Source organism: Anas platyrhynchos, chromosome 5, assembly GCF_047663525.1.
Source record: "Anas platyrhynchos isolate ZD024472 breed Pekin duck chromosome 5, IASCAAS_PekinDuck_T2T, whole genome shotgun sequence".
NCBI classification, from domain to species: domain Eukaryota; kingdom Metazoa; phylum Chordata; class Aves; order Anseriformes; family Anatidae; genus Anas; species Anas platyrhynchos.
In genome coordinates, this window is record NC_092591.1 from 37,116,196 (window position 1) to 37,138,763 (window position 22,568).

The 22,568-nt window shown below is 48.9% G+C and overlaps 1 protein-coding gene across 2 annotated transcripts in view; it reads right to left on the reverse strand.

Moving 5' to 3' along the window:
- Window positions 1–21,320, reverse strand: part of GALNT16 (polypeptide N-acetylgalactosaminyltransferase 16) — a 63,944-nt gene extending 42,624 nt beyond the window's left edge. The window contains exon 1 of one of the 2 annotated variants that reach the window (XM_027458348.3): window positions 21,043–21,320. In XM_027458348.3, coding sequence (XP_027314149.1) covers window positions 21,043–21,213 — 171 coding nt within the window. In that variant the 5' untranslated portion in view covers window positions 21,214–21,320. The remainder of the gene's footprint in view (window positions 1–21,042) is intronic. The other variant, XM_027458347.3, reaches the window with a different exon arrangement.
- Between the last annotated feature and the right edge of the window lie 1,248 nt (window positions 21,321–22,568).

A 22,568-nucleotide genomic window follows, 5' to 3' on the forward strand; every position in this document is an offset into this window, starting at 1 on the left:
AACAGAGTCTTCTGATAAGGCAGAAACTCATTCCCTGTCAGTGAAGATTTGAGTGGATCAGGCCATTGGCATTTTGTTTAGAAGCCAAATGAAATCCAATTTAATTGATTAATTTTTCAGTTACTGCATTACTCCAATTCCAGGGCTCAGCAATCAATTTGAACTGACAAGACCCTCAGAACCATGCTCGGCTCCTGCTTGGGTCTCCATTTGCACAGACATTAAATTCACCTCCCCAATAGCAAATTTAATCAAGGATAGTGCATACCAATGAAAAATCATGCAACGGGCTCATATATGCCTGTCAAATATGAAAAAAACTGTGTTACACTATGCAGGCCTCTGTCATTCTAGGCTTCCATCACATTATTAATAGCAACATCCTCAACAGCCCTTCTGCTTTCCTTTTTAATCACTGTCAACCAGGGAAGAGTTGGGCACATATGGAAGAGCTGAACCACTGACCCAGGCACCAACAAAAACTCACACACCTGAGCCTCAATATCCTAAGGGCAGGTCATGGGCACAACCACTGCTCATGGGAACCCAGAGCTCCCCATGCACGGAGCCCCGCAGCCCCTCACGCAGCCACTCATCTCATCCTGCAGATGCAAACTGCGGCAAAACAAACTCAGTGACTGCAATGTGACCAGTGGGGATCTTTAAAATCCATTACTGCACCAGTCCCCATACAATACAAACAGCACTAATCTTGTAATGTTTGAATGTTTGTGGTCAGCAAAAGCACAGCTATGCGGAAACCTTGGCCTACAGCTGGTTTTTGGCTTGGCTAAATCTTAGGCCTGATCAGACAGATTTTGAGAACTGCTATTTTTGAGTTCATTTATTAAAAGACACTTCAATATTTTACTCCAGTGGGGAGTTTTTGCCCAAATGACATTTCCAGAAAGCTTGCAGGAGCCCCACCATCACACACCACTTCCCTCACTGTGCCACAGCTGCAGTGCCGACAGCCTCCCACAGCTTAGCCCAGTGGCAGCAGTTTCCAATCCGCAAGCAAGTTTTTAAACAAAAAGCTCATGCGTTTGTCGTAAGAAATATGTACGTGGTTGTTTCCCACACCTGGAGCTGAGACCATAAACTTTTGCTTCCCAGAGGAGTGTTGTGAGAATATAACCAATGTGGTCAAGAAACATGGCTTCTCTTCTCCTTAAGTTCCATCAGGTGCTTTTTTTTTTTTAATTTTTGTTTATTTTTATTTTTAGTTCTTATTCCAAATCATGGTAGCTGCGAGTAGGATCAAGTGAGCTCATGTCTTTGGGGAGTGCGACAGTCTAGCTTCCTCCCATCACCTTGGAGCACCAGGCAGGCACATTTTTCACCTCTCAAATTTATTTCACCAAATTGATGCATAGCTCCAAAAAGCCACCAGTGCTGTGATGGTCAAAGAATCTTGCCTGGGCCTTCAGCAGCCTTCCTAAATACGACGGGAAAAGAAAAACTATATACATATAATCCAACCATTCACTTCATCAAAATCACAGGGGTACTCATGAGGATGAGCTCTGCTTTCTCCTCTCCAAAGTTACTCAGAGAGCAGCACGAAGCACAAACGCTTTGTTCATATTCAGAAGAACACAATGTAAAAGCTAAGGGTGTTGTAAATTACCACTGAAATCCTGACCGGTGGCAAAATTCCCAGTCACATCAGCAGGACAGTATCTCAGCCAGAACAGGAAATATAAACAGAAACACACACACTCTACTAATCAAAGCCCCAATTTTCTGCTATGCTTACCCTAGAAATGGGTTATGTTTAGAAAACGTTCTAATTAGTATGTTGTTACATAGCCTTCATTACAGAAAAGACAAGTAATATATAAATTTCTAGCTGGAGGTTGTGGTGGTGAGCTAAAGGTTAAATGCGATACAGCTTGTTAGAGACATGGAGTCTCTAACAACTCATTTTCTCCCAAATAGAAAAAGATGTAGAGACATTTTTCACGGTTCTGGCTCACTCTTATTGGGTTTTAGCTTTTCTGGCTCCAGAAGGTAGCGTGGAGATGAACAAATATGAACAAAGGAAACTTGCTGACAGGTTTGTTCAAAGTAGATTCAAAAAAAAAAAAATTATAAAGCAAATAAAAAATAAATTATAAAGCAGAGCTGTGGTTGCAAGCATGGGGACACACAGCACTAAAGATACCACATTAAAAACAAAAACAGAAAATCATCAACCAAAAACTTGAAAGAACTGTTAAAGAGGGAACAAGATTTGGAAGATCTACTCTTAAACGAGAAAAGATAAGTGTGAAAGAAGAATTGGCTTATAACTCTCATTACAGTCTGCAAGAAGCATTTCTTACCATAACCGGTTGGGTGCAAAAGGCGTGCTGAGTAACAAGCCTGAACGTGGCAGGACGATGGACTGCACCAACCCATCTCCTGACCCACACACCCCAGCTCACACGGCCTGCCTACCACCTCTGAAGATGGCCTGAAGAGCAACACGCCAAACAGAGAGCAAAAAGCCTTAGCAGAGCAGCACCTCCTACTGAATGAAGTGGGTTTAGTGATTCAAGTGAGATGTGAAATCTGATTTTTGGTTAGCACACAAGGCAGCTGCCACTGAGATCTCTGCAGACGCGGGGTGTGAGCCACATGGAGCAGCTATCATGCCACCAAGTGACACGCTTCTCAGGATTTGGCCAGCTGCTGGGACGTCATTTTTCAGTTTTTCTCCCCAGTTAGCAGAGGCTTAAGCAACAGGAGCTGCTCTGTCTTTCTGAAGTCAGCGATGAGAGATGTGCTGAACTTCTACAGGAGCCCATCCTTCAGGATTTATCTACCATACACGAAAGGCACTTCACTGTCTGTCAGTATCTACAATACTTCATAGAGATCTTTCCCCAAACCAGTATCAGAAGGGACATTTGAAGCTGTAGAGTCGATCACTCAGCACAAAGGGCAATCCTGACTGACAAGTCTCAGCACAACGTTAGTTCTGTCATACATGTCCCGTGTAAGCTTTCAGAGGTATGACTGTGTGTAATGGCATGCCAGCGTGTGCCCTGACACGTGAGAGTTCAGTAACCACAATCTCTTCCCCTGCCTCCCCGCAGTCACACACAAGGTAGGCCAGAAACGAGCAGCATGCCAGAAGCATCCAGAGCACGTCCCCAGCGGTATCTCACACTTAATAGCTTCTACTAATTTGAAGGCAGAGATGTTGTTCAGGAGGAATCAGCCTGCAGCTCGGTCCCTGAGGAGCGGGAGCTGCAACAAGCAGAGGACTCACTGCGTGACAAGAGGCCGCTTCCTTCCACACACACACTGTGCCATACTCCTTTCAGCATCATCCCCCAGGGAGGGCTGGGGGGAAACGAGACCTCTTTTCCTCGGCAGTGTTTTGAAGATGTACCAATGCTGGGCTAGCGCCTCCTCTTCAAAGCCAGGCTGTCTCAGGGTGGATTTTCCTCTCTCCTCACATCAGCCTCCACAAACACAGTGTGGCTCCCATGCACCTCCACAATTGCCGTGGTGGAAGTTACTTCTCTTTCTCTCCTGCCCTATTGCCCGGTCCTGCTGTACTTTTTGGAGTTCCTTGTGGAAGGGAAGAGCTACCACCATACCCCATGCATCAGGGGTGCTTTAGAAGAACTTGCTCCATCTCAGCCGGAGAAGCAAAGCTCTCTGCTGTTGGCAACTCCTCTGCTACGTCACTGATTTTAAAGGGACAAATGTTGCCAATAACAGAGTGAAAACAGAAAGCAAAGAATGAAAACAAAGCAAAACCCAGCAAAAACCACACCATGCCAGAGGAGAAGCTGAGCTCCTGTTGCCTCCTCCCAGGCCTTGATGCCAGGCCTGCCATTGAACTGAGTGCAAATTGGATCTATGCCTTCCCAAAAAACCTTATGAGAGGCTAAGGTGTTCTTAAACTCAAAACATGGGATATTTCAATACCCATCCCATGATCACCCGTTTCTGCTCAGCTGTGCCAGTGCTGGGAGGTGCATTTGTCCCCCCATGGGTTGGGCAGCAGACCGGCAGTGACAGGCTGTACCAGCAGCCTGCAGCCGCCCCTAGCCTGCCTCAGGTGGGGCCCGCAGTAACTCTCACATTTGGGAAGACCCCAAGGTATCATAAGCCTGCTGCTGTTTTCCCTCACAGCTTCATTTCTACCTCTGATTGCATATGCACGCACCAGGGCACAGGCTATAAAGCCTGCAATTGATACAGAGATCTGCCTGCTTTTCAGATGTTTGTTACCATAGCAATACCACAGTAATTTTTAGTTTGTTTTGTTGCCTTTGTGTGTGTTATTTTTTTAAAGCTAGGTTCTCACCCACTGCAAACAGAGGCAGTTCCCATGTGTGAGGAGGGAATTAGCACTCGGTGAGCTGCAGACCCGGCAGGGCCTGCTGGCTGGCTCAGCTCCTGCCTCAGGCCCCACTGAGGCTGCAGGGCTCTGCCTGCTTCTTTGACCCAAGCCACAGCTGATGCCTGTGCCCAGCACGGTGCCACTCATCAGACTGCTTCGGGCATCCACTTGCAGCTTCTTCCCAAACAGCTTGGCCAAAACAGCTTACAAAAACAGCACGAATAAAGTAGATTTCTCCTTCATTGCTAGCACCTACTTCAAGACTCTGGTAACGACCTACAGAAGCCTAAACAGAGAATTGCCATATCAACATACATGGGTTACCAGCGTGGTTTTCAACGTGTCATTTGTGGGCTGCTCCAAAGGACCCACAAAAATGAAACAAGCCAACTGCCAGAAATTGGCTCCCTGCCCTCCCCCAAGTATAACCAACTGCGGTCGTGTTCAGACCTAAGGTCTTAAGACTTAAGACACCCAAAGCAGAACCCCTCCAGAAGGGGAAAGAGAAGCATCCTTTTTTCAAAAAGACCCAAACTCTTGGTACATTCAGGCAATTGTGGAAAGCCGATCCTTCATAATAATGTCCCAAGTTAAGCAGAGCAGAAGATCTGAGGAGCACATTCTTCATTAGAAACTAGCAGATCAATTCCTTGTAATCTGCATTCATCACAAAAAGGCACAATCATTCAACACCTGTCCCCCTGCTTTGCTAGAACCGCACACTACTCGCTTCTGTGCGCTGGTTTGCAGAGGATAACTGCCTGGTACTCTGCCTGTAAACGAACAGTCAGCCTTTAAACACAAGCAATAAAGGTTCGTACTGTGATGCTAGAGGCTGGGGCTTGATACAGATCTGTCAGTCACGCAGAGCAATAGAATGAATAAGTTCATTAAAGGAAAGTAGAAAGGCATCTTTCCCATTGATCTTTAATCACAGATTAGTGAACAAATCACATTTCTCTTTGCAGAAAAGTCAGTCATGTTCCTTACTAAAAGCGTAATTGTAGCGTGTGATGGAGTGCTCCAGAAATGGCTGCCTTGGAGAGACACCTGACACAAACCATGTACCTTGGCGAGGGTAACGCAACAGCAATTTATCTCTCTGCATTAACCAGTGTTACACAGTTCAAATCCTACTGTGTAAGGGCTGAGACACGATAGGATTTATTTTCTCTTGACACCTATCTCAAAGAGGCTCATTAACTGGGGATCGCTGAAACATCTAACAATTGTGTGGCTTAAGGTACTGCCTCTTCACTTAGCCCTCACAAGCAAGCGTTCATTTATTGCGGTCTTAATCTGCAGAGCTGAAAGTGCTTCACTCGTGGAGCCTCTGCTCAGAGGTAGGCTGCTGGTGGGGGCACACCCCTGCCCCAGTGGGGTGAGGACCAGAGGGCCGGGCAGGTTGTGAGGGGAATAGGTCCTGAGCAACTATAAGCTGCAAAGGTCAGGAGTAAAACCCTGTAGTTCCAACTCCTGGTCCCTCCAGCTCAACCATGAGAGTGCTTTTCCATCTCAGCTTCCCCTGGCCTATGGAGATAGCATCAAGAGAGCCACTCGGTTACACTGCAGCATGCCAAATAGTTCAGGGATTTGCCAATACTGATCCAATTTCAGATTTGCCTGTAGGCTTGTATCAAGCAGTTCAAAAGCTTAAGTACACTTCATATGCATAAGATGACAGAGAGGGATGCAGGGCTGAATCCTGAAAATTTGGCCTGCCTTGTGACTTCTGGATATGGATGAGGAAAAAAGTCATGGCAGCTTGCATTACCAAAGCAGCCCTTTAGGAGATATCCGATAGAGAAAACTGCCTCTGAGCAGCAACCCAAGTAAGGAATCCACACTTGGTTGTGCTACCACCTCAGACATCACCTCTAATTAAAGAGGGCTCTACCTGCTGCAAGTCAATGGTGCCCTGGTGAATTCATCAGCAATGCCACCCCATCCTCACACAGGAGGGGACTGTAACTTGCCTGTTTCCAGTTCTTGGACATCCCCAAGTCCCATCTGGGGATGTCTCAGACAGGAGAAACCCAAGAGAAGTGAAGGCAGCTTAGTCCTAGGAGCCACCTGGCACCAGCCCTTTCTGACAGAGGGCTCCGGGGCTTGTAAAGTAAAAGGTGCCCATGATGGACCTCTGCTCATTGAGGACAAAAAGCCCCAGCAAACCTCCCATAGCAGCCAAACCAATCTGGTTTAGTCTGTTATTAGATAGATAAGATAGCTCCTGTGGTAGATACCAAGAGGCATCCCTCTGACCTGTGGTTCTGCTCAAGAGGTCCAACAGCTTGTTACTTCGTTGGTACACTCCACAGAGCAGCAAGGTCTCTCTGAAATAAAACAGGAAAATACTTATTTTCAAATATAATGAAAATCCTCAGCACTGAAAAGAAGTCTCCCGAAGTTGCCACAATTAAAATATCATTACAGTATGCACTCATAGCTGGGCTGCAATATGAACCTCAAGCCTGCCAATATACACACATGTAAATTATACATCCACATCTCCCAAACGACTCATTCATAAACCGTGCACGTAGTTTCTGCATGAAAAGACACAAAAATGAGAGGAGAAACAGATGAAAAAGATGGCAGCCAGCCTACCATTTGTAGCATATGCACAGACATTTTTAACAGCTCACCTGCAATCACCCAGACTTCAAACATGGATTATTTTAATATTTTTATTTTTACAATCTTTTTCCGTTTAAACAAATATCCTTTGACATTATGGTGCATCCGTCTTTGCTGATGCTTTTGGAAGAGGTTTTACAAGGAGGCCACCTTTTTGGCTTTTAAACTCAGCCCTTCCCTCGTGTTTTTATTATCTCTGTTATATTCTGTCATAGTAGGTACACACAGTTGGTGTGACCTTTGTTGTGGAATCCTCAAATTTCAAACACTAAAGGGATTAAAAGATTAGTCCTGAAGAGAAAATATCCAAATACTGGGGGGAGAAGGGACATAGAAAGAAGTTCAGTTAATGTAGTCTTCGTTGACAAGGATTTTATAGTAAGTTTGATGCGATTGTGACTAATGGGCTGAGTGAACTTGGCTTATATAAATGTTAGAGCTCAAGGAAGTCACAGATTTAAATGGGTGACCAGGTTAATGTGAGGTGTGTGTAGACAGGAGGAGAAGAGAGAAGATTCCCTGAGTAAATCATGTTTTGCTTTGCAGAGGCAGGGTAGGAGAACAGAGAAGTTTCACGTCACATTTACGTAAGCAAACAGTCATTGGAGGTTTTATTGAAGTCCTGTGCTTTGTAACACTAGCCAGCAATCTTGCTGGATTCTTCTAGCACAGACATAAGATTTCTGAAGAAGCAAACTTGGTTAGCAAGGTGCCCATACAGAGATGGGCTGAAAAGGTTTAGATTTCATAGGTTAACAGAGCAGTTGACTTTCAGTCCTACCAGCGAAGCCTGTAATTTACAGCAAGGGCGAGCCTGTAGTACCTGCTGGCAGCAAACGGAGATGTGCTCATACGCTTCCCTGAATCACCTCCAGAAGGCAATTAATCGTCTTTGCCCCCTCTGTGCTCCGTGTTTTCCATCTGAAGATTTGGAGAAGTGCTGCTGACATGAGGTTGCAAGGTTAAGTCTTCGGTGGCTTCAGCAGTTATTGCTGAAGCAGTAGTATGAGCAATACTCCAAGACTTTTCTAAGACACCGCCAACAAAAAGAAGGATCATGACACTGAAGTCTTGCAGAATTATTACATTTTTTGGACCAGTGGGTTCTAGGAAGCTGAGGATGAGTCACTGGTTACTCTGTCCAAAATAAACTCATCTCCTGCTACTCCTTTTCCATCCAGCCTCCAAAGATCCCACAACGAGGTGACCTGCTGTCAGTGGCAGCAGTGGCACAAGCTGGTATTGGTGCCCTCAGTACTGGTGCCTCCATAACATGACCCTTCCCACAGCATTCAAACCCAACACACGCTCTCCCCTCTCTGCAGCAGGGACAGGAGAGACATTCCAGGAGCACCACACCACCCACTCCAGCCTGCTTAGTGGCACATGCAGTCAGGCCAGTGAGCACAGCAGGGCTTCTGGCTGCTGCAAGGTCATGAACAGCCTTTGGCGGCAATGTTGTCCTGATTTAAATCCACTCCCTCAAAAAACAAGGCATCTCATCTAGGGTCAGGTAGCATCGCTTAGGCTGCAGATGCCAAGTTTGCCATGCACACAAGCTGGCCCCTTGGATCTACTGGGGATTGAATCCTCCTCTGTCTGTCACCTTCCTTCTCATGAAGAAGACCAGTCCCACTTTTGGTCATCACCCCAGTGCTCACATCAGCTGGGGAAGCTGAAAATACCTGATGATTCAAGCAGGAGCACCATGAAAGGTCAGTGAACTACCAGCTCAACTCCTCCTCCTGGTGTACCATGATCTCCAGAGCTATCTGCAACCAGGAATCTCCTCAGGTCACCAGGACTAACCTAGTCACAGACTAACTAATACTTTGGGAGAGCCTCTGCCTCCGTCACAGCCCAAAAGGGAGGCAGTACCCTGCCTGGGTCAAGGAAGCACGAGCAACATGTGCAGACAGCTGAAGGGCATACCCCAAGAGCGTAAGGCTAATTTCTCCTGACCTCCCATGCACAGCCTCTACTGGCAGCTACCAAGATCTGCAGGAATGGCATAAATTATGTTAACCTGAAGAGCAAAATATAAGAATCTCACCTTCATGTAGCAAGAGGAACAGTAAGAAGCGTCCCCAGGCTTTTAAATCACAAATTTTGCTTCTCTCAGCAAGCTATCAGAGCTGTCCACCCCTTCTTCCAGCTGAATGGCCCCAGCAAGATCTTTTGGAGGACACGATCAGCGACGTTCACAGTGCTGCATCAATGTCTCGCAGAGCCCCTGAGGAGTGCTTAACACCTCCTTTCCACCTCAGCTCCACAGGAGAGCTGCAACACCAGCAGCAGCTTCAGGCACACCTGGAAGCAGGTGTTTTGTACGTCCTCATCCAAGAGACCTTGCAAATCTCAAACCCTAAAACTGTTTAGTTTTATTAACTGCTTCCTTTCACTGTACGGATAAAAATGACTTGGATTCACTTTTTAATGAAAATATTGTCCTGTAATTAAAAGCAGATAACAGCGTTCTCTGCCTGGCAACAGTCATTTTAAACTAATATTTATGCTTTTTGGAGCCAGTAAGGCAATTTTACATTACTCACATCTCACAAGAAACTTTTCCAGACAAGAGTTCAGTCAATTAGTCATCAGTGCTGTATATGAGATTTTACACAGAGGAACCCAATAAGCCAAGGACTGTCAGTAACTTCTTGACCATTCTGAAGTGCTAGGCTGTAACTCTTGTCCTCAGACACGTGGCAGATTGGAAAATCTGATGTCTGGGGCCTCAAACTACGAGCTAGCCATGTAGAAAACTGCACAGAAACTCTTCTGGGGGCTTTTCTAGACAGAGAAGGCTCCACAGCCCACAGGTCAGCAAACCAGCAAATCTTCAATCACCTTAAAAACTCCATAGTCTTTCCTCTTCTGATTTCTTGGCACTACACGCTTGAGAACAAGGAGAGGCAGAAATGCTTGTTCTACCTTCCCTCATTTTGAGATATTTCTTTAACTTAGCGTCCACTAAACTTGAAAAACCTCCTACTCGAAGAAATCTTCCAGGCACAACCTTCCACCAGATCTTGTTTGGCTGAGGAGGCGCTTTCATCCTGACTCGTGGTGAGACAGCACAGAGCACAAGGGGAAGGAGAAAATTTCTTAACACTTTAATCCCAAAAGGAAAGTGCGAGAAGTGTTCAGCAAACACCTGCAATAAAGCACTCACTGAAGAGCAGGTATTAACTAAGTGCATGGGCAAATACTCATCCCCTCTCTCATAATGCCACAGATCTCCCAGTTTTTGTACTTAGGGGACAGAAGCTGAAGATCACAGTTTTTACATACAGAGAGAGCCCCAGCGGGACCTGAGGTAGCTGTATGGGCACCCAAGGCTCCTGGGGTGAGAGCAACATCTCAACCAGGTTAGAAGAGGGCTTAAGACTTGTCTCCATGAGCCAGCTCGCATGCCTTCACTCTGCGTGAGGACACAGTTCTCCTCAGCAATATGTTTACACCATGACAGGTATCGGGGGAGGAAGGAAGGAGTTGAGGCAGCTAAAAGAAATTTTCCACTGAAAAGATGAATGAGATTATTAGCAAAAAAAAAAGGGGGGGGGGGAACCAACACTCCTCTCCAGTGATTTAATTGCTGCCACTAGCTTCAGAGGAGAGCCCTGCTGCACCCCACTGGCAAGCATTTCAAATCGTGCTCACGTGTTTCAGAGCCGGCGAGCTGTTCCTGCATTATTCTCTGTGAACGACACAGCCCCTTCGAAACCTGAACGTCAGCAATTAATTCTAGAAGCCAGGTTTCACACAGAAGGATCCAACGAGCAATTCTAATCTCCGATTCTTCAGCTCTGCACAGTACTTTCTAAGCTCTCTCTTCTCCAGACACTTGAAAGGGCAACCCTTGGCCAGCTGAACCAGAGGGGACAGGGGGGCAGAGGGGAAAGAAGCAGGATTTAAGACCTACTTGTGCTGCAAACTAAGCTGTTAATTTTGAAATTATCATAGCAAACCTCTCTGCACCCTAGCCCTTCCTTCACTCGTGGCAGTACAGGAGAGGAGAACAAAGATGTTTTAGGAGAGGGCGATTAAAAATTTAAACATGGCACTATTTTCCCCCTTTATCACTGCAGATCTAGAAGCTTTGGAATAGGCGAGTTTTAAGCATCTCCTGATCAGCAGAGAGCAAGCCTTGTGGAGCTACCTCCACTCAAAGTCAGCAATTCGTTAAATAATTAAAAACACAACAGTGGCAGCACAGCAATATCACCCGGAACCTCATCCCTGCCTGCAGACACCAAGGACCGCCACATTTCACATAAACAACAACAAACACGTTTCTGCTGATGCAATTAATCTCTATCCCCTGCCATATTAATGAGTGAAAGATGCCCATGTTTAGGATGAGTTCTTCTAATTAAGAACCCCATGCAAATGGCATGCCCAAAGGACTTTATCTTAGCTAGGAAGCTCGTTCAAGAATAAAAGCCAGCTGCATGGCTAGGTAAGCACAAATGAGGGTGACACTTCTTTGTCTGCGAGGCAGAAGCCAATGAGCCATCCCTGGACAGCTCGTTACTGTCTGTCTCATTTGAGCCACTCATTACTAGGGGCTTCACCTTGCAGCCCTGAAAGGTGCCACACTTTGCCAACAGACCTGAGCGCTCTCAATGCTGCATCCAAAGACACATCAGGAGGAGAAGCACCATCCTCAGGGGATGAAGCATCCTGGCACCACACACCAGTAGGGTATATTCACCTCGCTTTTCCTTAATCCACCACCCCTCCCCACAAAGGAGCCATGACTGTTCACACATACACTAGAGAAAGGGGTGTGAGCCGAGTGCCCGGTGCGAGAGACATTCAAAGAGGAAGTCAGAGCCTGAGCAACCAGTGTAAATCAAGACTTTAACCTTTCTTAGCCTCTGATTCTTGATCTGTAAAAGAAGATGCTCAAGGGCTCTTCAGAAATGTGTTAAGTGAAGTGCAGCAGACAGATGTGTCAATACAAAATATATTTAGTGCCAAAAATAACAATTGAAGTGTCTCAGTCTCACTGTCTCTGGATTGTTTCCCCCAGTAAAAAAAAATAAAAATTTGGGTAAAACAGATGCTACTACTAATTTGTTTAACTTACAAACACTCGTTCCTTTTCAGTCTGTGTATCCTTAGTAGGTAGATCCTTGGCTTGGTGCAACGCCTAATTCCCAACTCCTGTGACAGCAGCAACTGAGATGTGACTCTAGCAGCCAGTATCCCCGCTCCCCGCGCAGAAAGCAGCATTTTCTGTTCATTGACCAGCAGAGAGAAATGTGGCTGCACAGCAGCTGAGTCAGGTGGGCACTGCCCCCCGCCCACACAGCAAAGAAAACGTTCAAGGAAAATCATCCTCTGCCCACTGCTCTCTGCAACACCACCATTAGGCCACGACAATTAAGGACAATAATAAGGACAGTGACAATTAAGGACAATATTAAGATTCATGTTTAAAACATTCAAATATTTGCTATTTTAATACTTCCACACCAGCCCTACATTATAGGAATATACTGAAGAAAAAAGCCCTCGTGCTTTGTGCTTCTTCCTACTCCCTTCTCATCCACGGGGAGCACAAAGGAAGCTCCTCCAAGTTCATGCAAGCTACTCCAGCAAACCTAAAGGCTTATGGCTGTCCACCTTCAAATTCTCAGAAATCCACTCAATCCGTTTAATTAAAAACGGAGAGATTTATTTTTAGCTAACGGGTTTGAGGAATGTGCAGTGACACGCTCTTTTAGGTCAACACTTAGTAAAGCACAGTATAACTGCCTTTTTCTTCGCCAGACCCAGTGTCTGTCCAGAGGACAGATAGCTGAGCTGCCCTCCAAATGACACCAAAGACATTCCTGGGCAGATGCTTTTCACACGTGCCTTGGTAATGCTGGAGGTAGTGAGCTGGCAGAAGCACTGCGAGTAGTTCTGGAGGCACAGCCCATGGGGGCCTGAGCAGCCCTATCAAACAGCGGGGATTTTCCACTCCCTTCTTTCTCAAGGGGCAAAGGTATTTAGCTAGGGAGCTTTTCTTTAAATCAGCAGGGTTTTCACTCCATCTTGGTCATTTTCTTCCCCTCAAATAACTCAGGATAACCCATTTCTGCTTACAGTGCAGAGCCACTCCAAATTGCAGACCTCACAGAGCCATAAGGAGATTTTCAAGAAGGAACAGCAAGGATGTGTCAGACAGGGCAAGTTTCCCTCAGGGAATGGTGCTGTTGTTGGCTTTGAGGAGCCTCCTTGGGGTGGCACTTTGCTGCTGCCCCAAAACCCCTCCTCTGCACCCCTCTGATTGGGGAGGTGGTCTCGGGAGCCTCACAGGGCAGCTCACCCAGCTCTGGCACAGACCATAGCTCACATATCTAGCTTTACCTACCAGTACAGTGAGGCTAAATGCCTGCTCACTCGTGTTTCTTCTCATCATCCAGCAGAATTTGCCCAGACAGTCCAACATACACTAGTTAGACCCCTCTTGACCGAAGTCAGAGGTTGCAGTAGCAGAAGTGGATGTGCAACATTCAGATTTCTTTTCTGGGGGAAAGTACAACCAGCTGAGCTTATCCTTGCAAAATTCTGCTCCTGCAAAAGTCAGTGCTGCAGTTCGTGTTTGCATTTGACTATTAATGACTTGTGGCAGAAAGGCCATGTGCCCCATCAGCCAGTATTGCCCACTCTACCTTGCGCCGTATGTTTAAGCATGCAGGCATTCACGTTACTGTTACCTAGCTGCTTAAAGAAATTGTTATCAAGGCAAAAAACAAACACATAATACAAACGGCAGGAGCACGTTCCCAGACGAACACGCTTTTTTTCTGCAGAGGGAATGATCTTCAGACTGCCTACAGTGGATTTTTTCCCCCAAGAAGAGCAAATCACACAGGCTACTGGCCTGAGCCATGGGTTACGGCTGTCACTTTACATTAGAAGCAACATAAGCTGGGTAACCTCACATTATCAGGGTGAAGTCGAGGATTTAACTCTCCAAAGCCAGAGTGGTAAGTGAGGCAGGAGCCGTGCTGCACTGCCAGTGACAGAGCCTTCAGCGGTGGGGAGACCATGGCCCAGCTCCCAGCATTCACCTACAAGCTCAGCAAACACCCCAAGGTTAATTTCTGCTCAGCCTGGAGGGGCAGCTCACCCTGGCGAGAAGTCACGCAGTGAAGTGGTGGCTGGCTTAATGATTAACGCTGCCGCGCAGAGGAGCCATTTGTAAGCTTCTCCCGCCTGTATCCCCACTCCCGGCAGCTTATCCCCAAACTTCTTCCCGCAAACAAACAGGTAGAAAGACAGGCACGATAAATTTGAGGCAGCACTTGGGGTAATCGAGGGGTAGGACATCCCAGCACCCCCAGTCACAGCACGAGGGACCCAGCAGCAGGGGCTGTGCCTGAGGGCTGTGCCCGCGGGCCTCAGGCCGCACGGCCTTCACCTGCAGCCATTTGGAGAAGCGGCTGCTGACCGTGGGCAGCCCTGCAGCAGCCCCCCATGGTCTGATCTTCCACACGTGTCCCTGCCCTGCTCTCCCACCTGCAGGGGCTCCCCCAGACACGTCCCTCACGTGCAGAGCCTGCCCCGGAGGCACGGGCCCAGCAGCGAGGCAGGCTTACAGCCAGCGCCGCTTTCGCTGACTTCAGACCCAAAACAGCTGACAGGCAGCGACTGAAACCTACCAAAATTTACCCACGTCAGGCGCTCCCAAGTGACAGCGATATGGGAATTTACATTGGGAAGAAAAACATTGAGCTGATAAGGCAAATTCTGAGCTAAACAGAAGTGTTTTCCCACTCAGTCACAACTCGGCTCCGGGAAGAGAAGAACCCCCTTCGGTGATTCACACAGCCTTCTGGCAACGTGCTTCCCGACCGTCCCTGCCACAGAGCGGTGACAACCACAATTAAAGCTTCATCCAGGGCTGGCAAGTTAAATATAGCAGCAGGAGGTGTGTTTCTAGTGGAATTATAACTGCATTAGCAGAAAGCTAGACAAAAAAAACTAATGATGATGTCATGTGGATCCCCAAAGCTTGCTTAGCTTTCATGAATCTGCCACAAGACTTGGTTTAGCGAATTCCTGGACATTTAATAAATGCTGTGTGCTGCGTTATTTTCTAGTTTCTCCAATTCACTGCTGTATAAACTAGCGAGTTCAGTCACCCCGTGCTTCTGCTTGCTTACACTGGTTTCATTTGAAATTCAGATATTACGGTCTGGATTTCACTGACATGCAGCTGAAGCAACCAGGTAGGTTTGCATACCTTGTTTTCTGACCATGCAACACGCAGGCAGCACCAAGTGCCTTTTGCACACCCGTGAGCTAGAATAATGCCTCCTAGGGTACAGGAGGCACAGAACAGCCGCAAGGGGACGTCTTCAGACACAGCTGCCCACCAGCACTCTCCCCCTGCAGCCGCCAACAGCCTGCTGTGAGCCCCTGCTCCTGCACAGGCATGATATCAGGACACCAGCACAACAGAGCATCCCCTGCAGATCCCGCAAGAACATGAGCCCAAAGGCACAGGATTTTCCTCAGCCCTTCTTCAGCACTCGCAGTGATGCTAATGCCCATTCATCCGCTCCTGCCCCTTCTTTGTGGTGTCTCTCGGGAGACATTGGGGAGAAGCAGAAGAAAGACACAGAGCGTTCTGATCCCCTTTAAGCTCAATGCGACAGTCATAATCCTCTAAATAAAAAGAAAAAAGAGGAAAAATGAGATGGGCTGTGACAGGTTGGAAGGACTAAATCCCTGTTAACTAGGGCACCAAGATTTAAAGGGCTCAGCTTCGCACACATCCTATGCCTCTGATGAGCTGCATGCAGGATGGTGTCCCTGCAATTTTTTCTATGGCAAGGAAGAGCTGGTGAGCCCCGCTGCTACGGTGGTGGGTGAGCGGGCTCTGCTGCCATGGCATTGCCACGCTGAGACTGGCGTGCCCAAAACCACGAGGGCAGCAGGAGCACTCAGTAAGCTCCCTGACTCCAGCGGTGCCCATGGCAGAGCACAGCTGCACAAGCCAGCGGCTGAACAGCAGCGGAGAGGAGAATACCACACAACCTGTGTCATTCGCCCTGCCAAGCACCATCATTTATATCTTCCCTCCACATTTCCCTTCAGCTCCGGCACATCTGTCCTGAAAGCAAGGCTTTGGGCCCCCCAAAATCAATGAGAAATAATTTACAATTAGCAATGATGTTCAATAATGTTGGAAGCTAAGCAATGCAACCAGATCAGCAGATTTTCCCAGCTACTTGATGTGAGTCGCTCCGTGTCCTGCACTGCAAGCACAGCACCATTCAAACCACCTCCTCCCGGCTCACCCAGCATCGCAGCATGAGTTGTGCCTGTTCAGGAGCCTGCCCTGAGCCAGCAGGTCTTTCTTTGCATCTCTTTCACACGCTGCCAAAAGCAGCTTTTGAAGCATGCCGGGGCAACCCCTCTGAGGCTAGACCTCCCTTTGGTGCTCTTCCTCTCCTGACCTGACGGAGCCTCTGTGCCAACCACAGCTGTTCTGCAGGAGCACTGATCTCCCAGCCCTCCCCGAAATTTCTGGGTGTGCCCGGCCAGCACAGACTAGTTTCCCCAGCGCAGACTGGAAGAAGCCAGGCATCCCAGGGCATGGCACAGCATGACTCAGACCACCCAAAGACACAGCGGATGCAGACAGGCACAGGTTTGCTCCAACAGATTTTTTTTGGAAGGGGCTACCTCACCACAGAGCACCCATCCTTCTGCTGCCAACCCAGGCTAGGTGTAAACACCACATTGAGCTCTGAGAGGTGGAAGAAACACAACCGTGTTCCCATCAGCCTGACAGGATCCAGCTCTGCTATTCCTGAGCACAAAGCTAAGGGTAGAGCACCACAGGTTATGCTCTGTTTGCTGCTGTTCCCATCAACGCACCCAGCAATCACACCAGGAGGCTGAGTGCGCCCTAGCTTCAGGTGTAACTTGAAGCATTTGCACTTCAGGCAAACAGACATCCCGGGAAGTTAGGAAACGCACAGCCTCCTCCTCCAACAGCCTGGTGTAGCTGGTAATTCCTCCTACTGCACAACTGCATCCAAAATGTCTTCCAGGTACAAAGGAAAACGAAGGAATCACATATTTATTATAGCACTTGGGAAATACAGCACGATCACATCATTGAGCACTTCCAAGACTCACATTTCCTAAACTTTAATAATTTACTATTAATCTTTACAATTAATTTACTATTTAAAAAAAAAAAGACGACAACTGCAAGTTGATTTGATGGTTACCATTTGAATTGCCACTGTATCACCGTTCCCAGACTCAGAAACCAACTCACAAGTTACCCAAGGACCTGCTTTTTGCAGCTCTTAGATGCTCACTTATTAAGCTTTTTTTTTTTTTTTTTTTTAACTGCACACTTGATACCAAAAGGCACAAAGGCACAGCACAAAAATCCTTCATGCAGGGCATTCTGCACGTGAGCAGATGGAAAGCATCAGTGTTTTCCAGTTTGGTCCTGCAGGAAGAGTTTTTCAGAGACTTGCTAAAGACACCTTGTTGGGCAAGAGTGCTTTTCTGGCTGTGGCTGTTTCAGGATTTGGCTGGTCCAGAATAAATTCTTTTTTAACATACTCCTACATACTTCATTGAACATACAGCCGCAAGCCCAATTTGGACCTGGAAAGCCTGCTGAGAACAGCCTACCTCCTGTCCTTTGTCTCTTTATTAGTTGCAAGAAAATACGCTCACAAAAATGCAGTGAGGAATAGCAGCAGGTAGCAGACAGCCTCTTTTCACTCCTTGCTGCTCAGCACACCGAGCAAACTCTGCTGTGCCCGCAGCATTGCCCTCTTGCAGCTGATCCTCTCTGACCCGTGCATTTCTGCTAATCCAGTTTTTGGTTCAAATGTTCACAAAAGAGTGAACTCAACCAAATGCTTTGCTAAGGGTACCTCATCTGAAATGCTTTGCACGACCTGCTAGTTAAGGCTCCCAAAAGCCCTGCAAAGCAGGTAAAATCTCCATTTTAGATTTTGGGGAAACTAAAAGGCAGCACAGAACTGCTTCTGCTCCCAGCAAACGCTACTAAATTTTTAGCTTTTAGATCACGGAGGTTTGTCAGGGTGGTTTTACAAACACAAGGAGAAATCTAACTCTGGAAGCAGCAGCACACTGCGTTCTCACTAAAGCCTGCAGCTGCTTCACCCGCTTATTCAAAGCATTCAAAAATTGCTAAAAAATGTTTTTTGGGGAGCGCTGTGCTTTCAGCCCCCCACCTCCAAGCAGCATCCCAGCTGCCCGGTCACCACGCTCCCCTGTACCAGAACTGCCGTGCCACACACCGATAATGCCAATGCTACCAACTGGATTTAATTAACATCACTGTGAACCTCTTTTTTAATTATTATTTATTTATTTTTAATGTCACACACAGGCCACTGGGACAAATTAAATACAATCATTTTCTGCCAGCTAGGCAAATGGCATCCCCCCCAGCCACTACCTAATATCTGGCTAAATGAGAGGGAAGCCAGGCGACTGGCATCCTTCCTCACCAACTTGCTCAGTGCTCAGAGGCAGCAGCACCTTGTCAGCCCAGCCCAGAGCCCCACCAGCTGCCTCCCAGCAGGCAGGCAGAGCTCAGCTCAGTGCTGCTCGCAGAGCATTTAGAAATCCTTTGCTACAAGGGAAAAGGACACAGCGATCTTATCTGCCTGGTGTTCATTTTAAGTGGCTGAACACAGAGATAGCGGGCAGCCACCAGAGCCGACGCCGGGAAACGTGAGGCAGTGTGACTGTGCCGGGGCTGTCGGCTGCCAAGCAGCCTCTGGTGGGCTCACAGAGAAGCTGCACAGGCCACAGAAGCTGGCAGGACAAAGGTAGCAGACAAGGCTCTGACCAAACGCTTTGCAGGTGGGACACGGGTGCTCTGGGCGAGCTTCCCACCCGGCAGTGTTCTGTGGCAGGATAGAGTCAGGCTCTGGCCATCAGCTCCACACGAAAGCAGATGAGAGGCAAGTGGTGAATGATTAACAGCCTGTGGAAACGATGCCAAAGCCCCTCTGAAGACACATCGCACAGGTTCTGCCTCTGGGAAGCCTCCAAGGGTCAGGAGGCAAACAGAAAAAGTGCATTCCCTGGCCTCTGACACTTGCCCACGGTGGATGAAATAGGGAGCGTCCAGGGACACAGCTCACACTGATTCACGCCTCCAGTTTCCCAGTTGCTGCATTTTTATTTCAAGCATCTGCAGGACCTGTTTGGGTAGAGGCTGTTGCATAGAGGCCAAGTTTTTTAGACTTCTGGATAAGGAACAGGGATCTGTAGGATCACCAAATGCATGAGCTATTTCTGGGACGCTGTTTGATCTCTGACAGCCCCTCTGCCCAGCTTTAGGATTCAAAGATTTCCCTTGCTGACTCCAAGAGTCAGGCATCCAGAATTTAAGTTTAAACTTGTGCTAATAAATGTGAGGTAAACAAATAAGAACCCAGGTTCAAGATGAGACTCAGAATCAACTGTTTTTTGTTTTTTTACCTGAAGTTATTTTTATTCATCAGGAGAGAATAATTAGGAAAACCACATCTCACTGCAAGCTCAGAAAACACTTCACCATAATTCACCCAGGATCTGAAATGTCACGGCATTGATGCAAGAGCAGAACTCTTGGACTTGATCATTAAAGAGACACAATTTTTCCCCCAGACAGAAAAGCAGCCAATTGCAGAAAAATGCAAAAATATTTTTTCCAGAGAAGCGCAAGTCACATGAGTCACCCTTACTTGCTGATGAACCCAAACCTGAACTCCGGCATCAGTCACACAGAGCAGAGCAGACCAAAAGCCGGCTGAAAACAGGCAGCTTGCCTTGGCGGCTCTGTGGAAGGGCAGGGGACTCGAGCAGCACACAGAGGATACGCACGCCTCCTCTTGCACAACACTGCCATTATTTATTACCTCAAGGAGTTCGGCTTCTCTGGGAACGAGCTCAGGGCTGAGGGCTCTGCACAGCAGCAGGACAGCCATGTCTCTAGATAACCATTTCTCCCTCAGGGTTCTCCCTCCTGGTTCAATTTCAGGTTGAAATGGCACGTTTTCTGGTCTGGACGGGGGGCGGATGCTTTCAACACAACCACACGTAACCAACCCCACAGACTCACACAGGGCACACGAGACCTGCAGCTCGAGGCTTCACTAGATACCACAACTGTGGGGACAATGCTGTCCCCAGCACGCACAAGGGGAAGCCCAGACACCACAAAACCCCGCTGCTGCCCTTCTCTGTGCCATGGGATCGCTGCAGGTCAGGACGTGGTATTACCACCTCACCACGATGTGGTCAGGTATGTCAGGAGAAGGTCCTCCATCCCAGCCACTGCCTTCCTGGGGGGTGGCACACCGTGGGACGCCAGCACGGAGGGACGGGAGGGCAAGGGGTGATTATTTCTCCCCGTGGCAAGGGATTTCAGTGGTAAGGGATGCCTCGCAGCAACCTGCGAGCAGGCTGGGATGTGGAGCAGAGGCTCTGTGGCTAGCAGCGAGCTCCAGCAGCAGCACAGCGGCACCGCCACAGCATCCTCCTCCCGAGGATTTCTAGGGCACGCAGATCCTGGAAACCTCGCAAAGCCTGCGAGGGGGAGCGAAGTAAACGCAGTTTAAAAAATATCAACAGAAGGGTAAGTGGGGGGAACTGAGAGAGAAGCTGCCGGAGCCGCACGCTCGGCACAGGCAGAGCATGAGGGGCTCGGGGCAGCTTTCCCCACGCTGAGGGGGGGTCCGACAGACAGCGGAGCTCCAAGCCCTCCCGCTGCCCAGCAGCACGGGCACGTTTTGCAGAACAGCCGGGCCACCTCCGCCCCAGGGCTGCCTCGTTATTAGCATTATTTTTAATGAAGCTGCCCCCGGAGCGGGGCGAGCTGCCGCTGTACCCGGGCTGAAGGGGACCCAACCTCCCCCCGCGCAGCATCGCCCCGCGCTCCCGCTGCCATGGTGACGCGCGGGCACGCCAAACCTCCCCCAAAACCACCCAAAACGACCCAAAGAGACCCCAAACCCCCCTCTCCTCGCCCTGAGCACGGCTCCCCACACCACCCCACTCACGGCCAGGGGCAGGCTCCCGTCCTCCCGGCGGAGCTCCGGCCGGCCAGCCGCCCTCGGGCCGCCGCCGCCCGCCGCCGTGCGGGGCTTGCTGTCCTGCCATAAGTAGTAGAAAGTGCCCAGGATCCAGGCGACCGTCAGCACGGCGATAGCATTGGCCCGCAGCCGCCTCATGCCGGCAGCCCCGGTGGAGCCTGGGAGCGCTGCCTCGCCGGGCAGCGGCGGCGGAGGGAGGCGGGGAGGCAGCGTGGGGCCCCCCCTTCCTCCTCCTCCTCCTCCTCCTCCTCCTCCATGGGCTGGGGAGGGCCGGGTTAGGGCCGCCCCGCCGGGTCCTAACGCCGGCTGGAGGGGAGGGGAGGGAAGCAGCGGTGCAGCCCCGTAACGGAGACGCCCCCCCCCGTGAACAGCCGCCCCCCGGGACCCTCAGGGTCCCAGCAGAATCCCCCCGTGCCTGCAGGTCTCATAGCCCAGGTGCTTCGCTTCCTCGCCCTCACGGCGTCCCGCTGTTCCCACAGCGTTTCCAGGGTGGTGGATTTCAGGAAACGGCACAGAAAACCCCAAAAGTCGGAGTTTATTTGTAGCACCTGGGTAACTCGGCTTGCTGAGTACAGAAATGAGCAACAAGAAAGCATCCCGCACAGTATCACCGCTCCTTAACTCCCTTTGTTGATCATAAGAGAAGCCCCAAGATAGATGAGCTAATTCTTCCCTTTGAAAGCCCCAAACCCCTTTGGCTAGGTGCCCTGTAGGAAAGTGTCAAAAATGAGCGTGCAGACCCCTGCCCAGAAGCAGCGGTGACAAACAAGCTGAAGGGGTTTCTCCTCCCTGGGGGCAGTCACTGCTAGCCACCCCAGGAGCATTATTCCCCCAAGCAAGGGGGAATAATTTCGCCAGCAAGGCCTGGAGAAATTCAGCCAGACCCGCCTGGCAGCTCCAGCCTGCAGCCCCACCAAGATCCCACCTCAGAGCCACCACATGAGCCACTCACACTGGCCCTGAGGCACCCCACCTGAAACAGATCCACAGAGACCTGTTATTTAGGTCTCCAAAGCTTCAGGGTCTGAGCTGAACAGTCAAGGAGTGCTGACATGCTGTCTGGCTGTCCTGAAGGAGTCGGCATCTGTGACAGCAGCAGTTCAGCACAGCCACTGCAGAGATACGAACTCCTACAACATTAGGTCTCTGAACGCCTTGAAGACATCTCCCCAGCCATATCTCATCTTCAAGGCCCAAATGCTCCACTGGCTCCCAGGCCCAAGCTATGAGTACCAAGGTCCTGTGCTCTGCAGCCAGAATTTGCAAGGATTTCACCTCCAACTGCAGGACTTTGCTCCAAAAATCTCACCTCTCATTTAAAAGACAGCATATTTTGAACTTTGTGATCATACAGGGACCTCTGACAACTCAAATTCTTCATGCATGGCTATAAGCTGCGAGGTTGTATATAGATATTGGAGACAGCCTTATCAGAAATGAGAGTGCCAGAAGCAGCCTAGCAGAGACCTCAGTGCGGCCTCCAGAGTAGACAT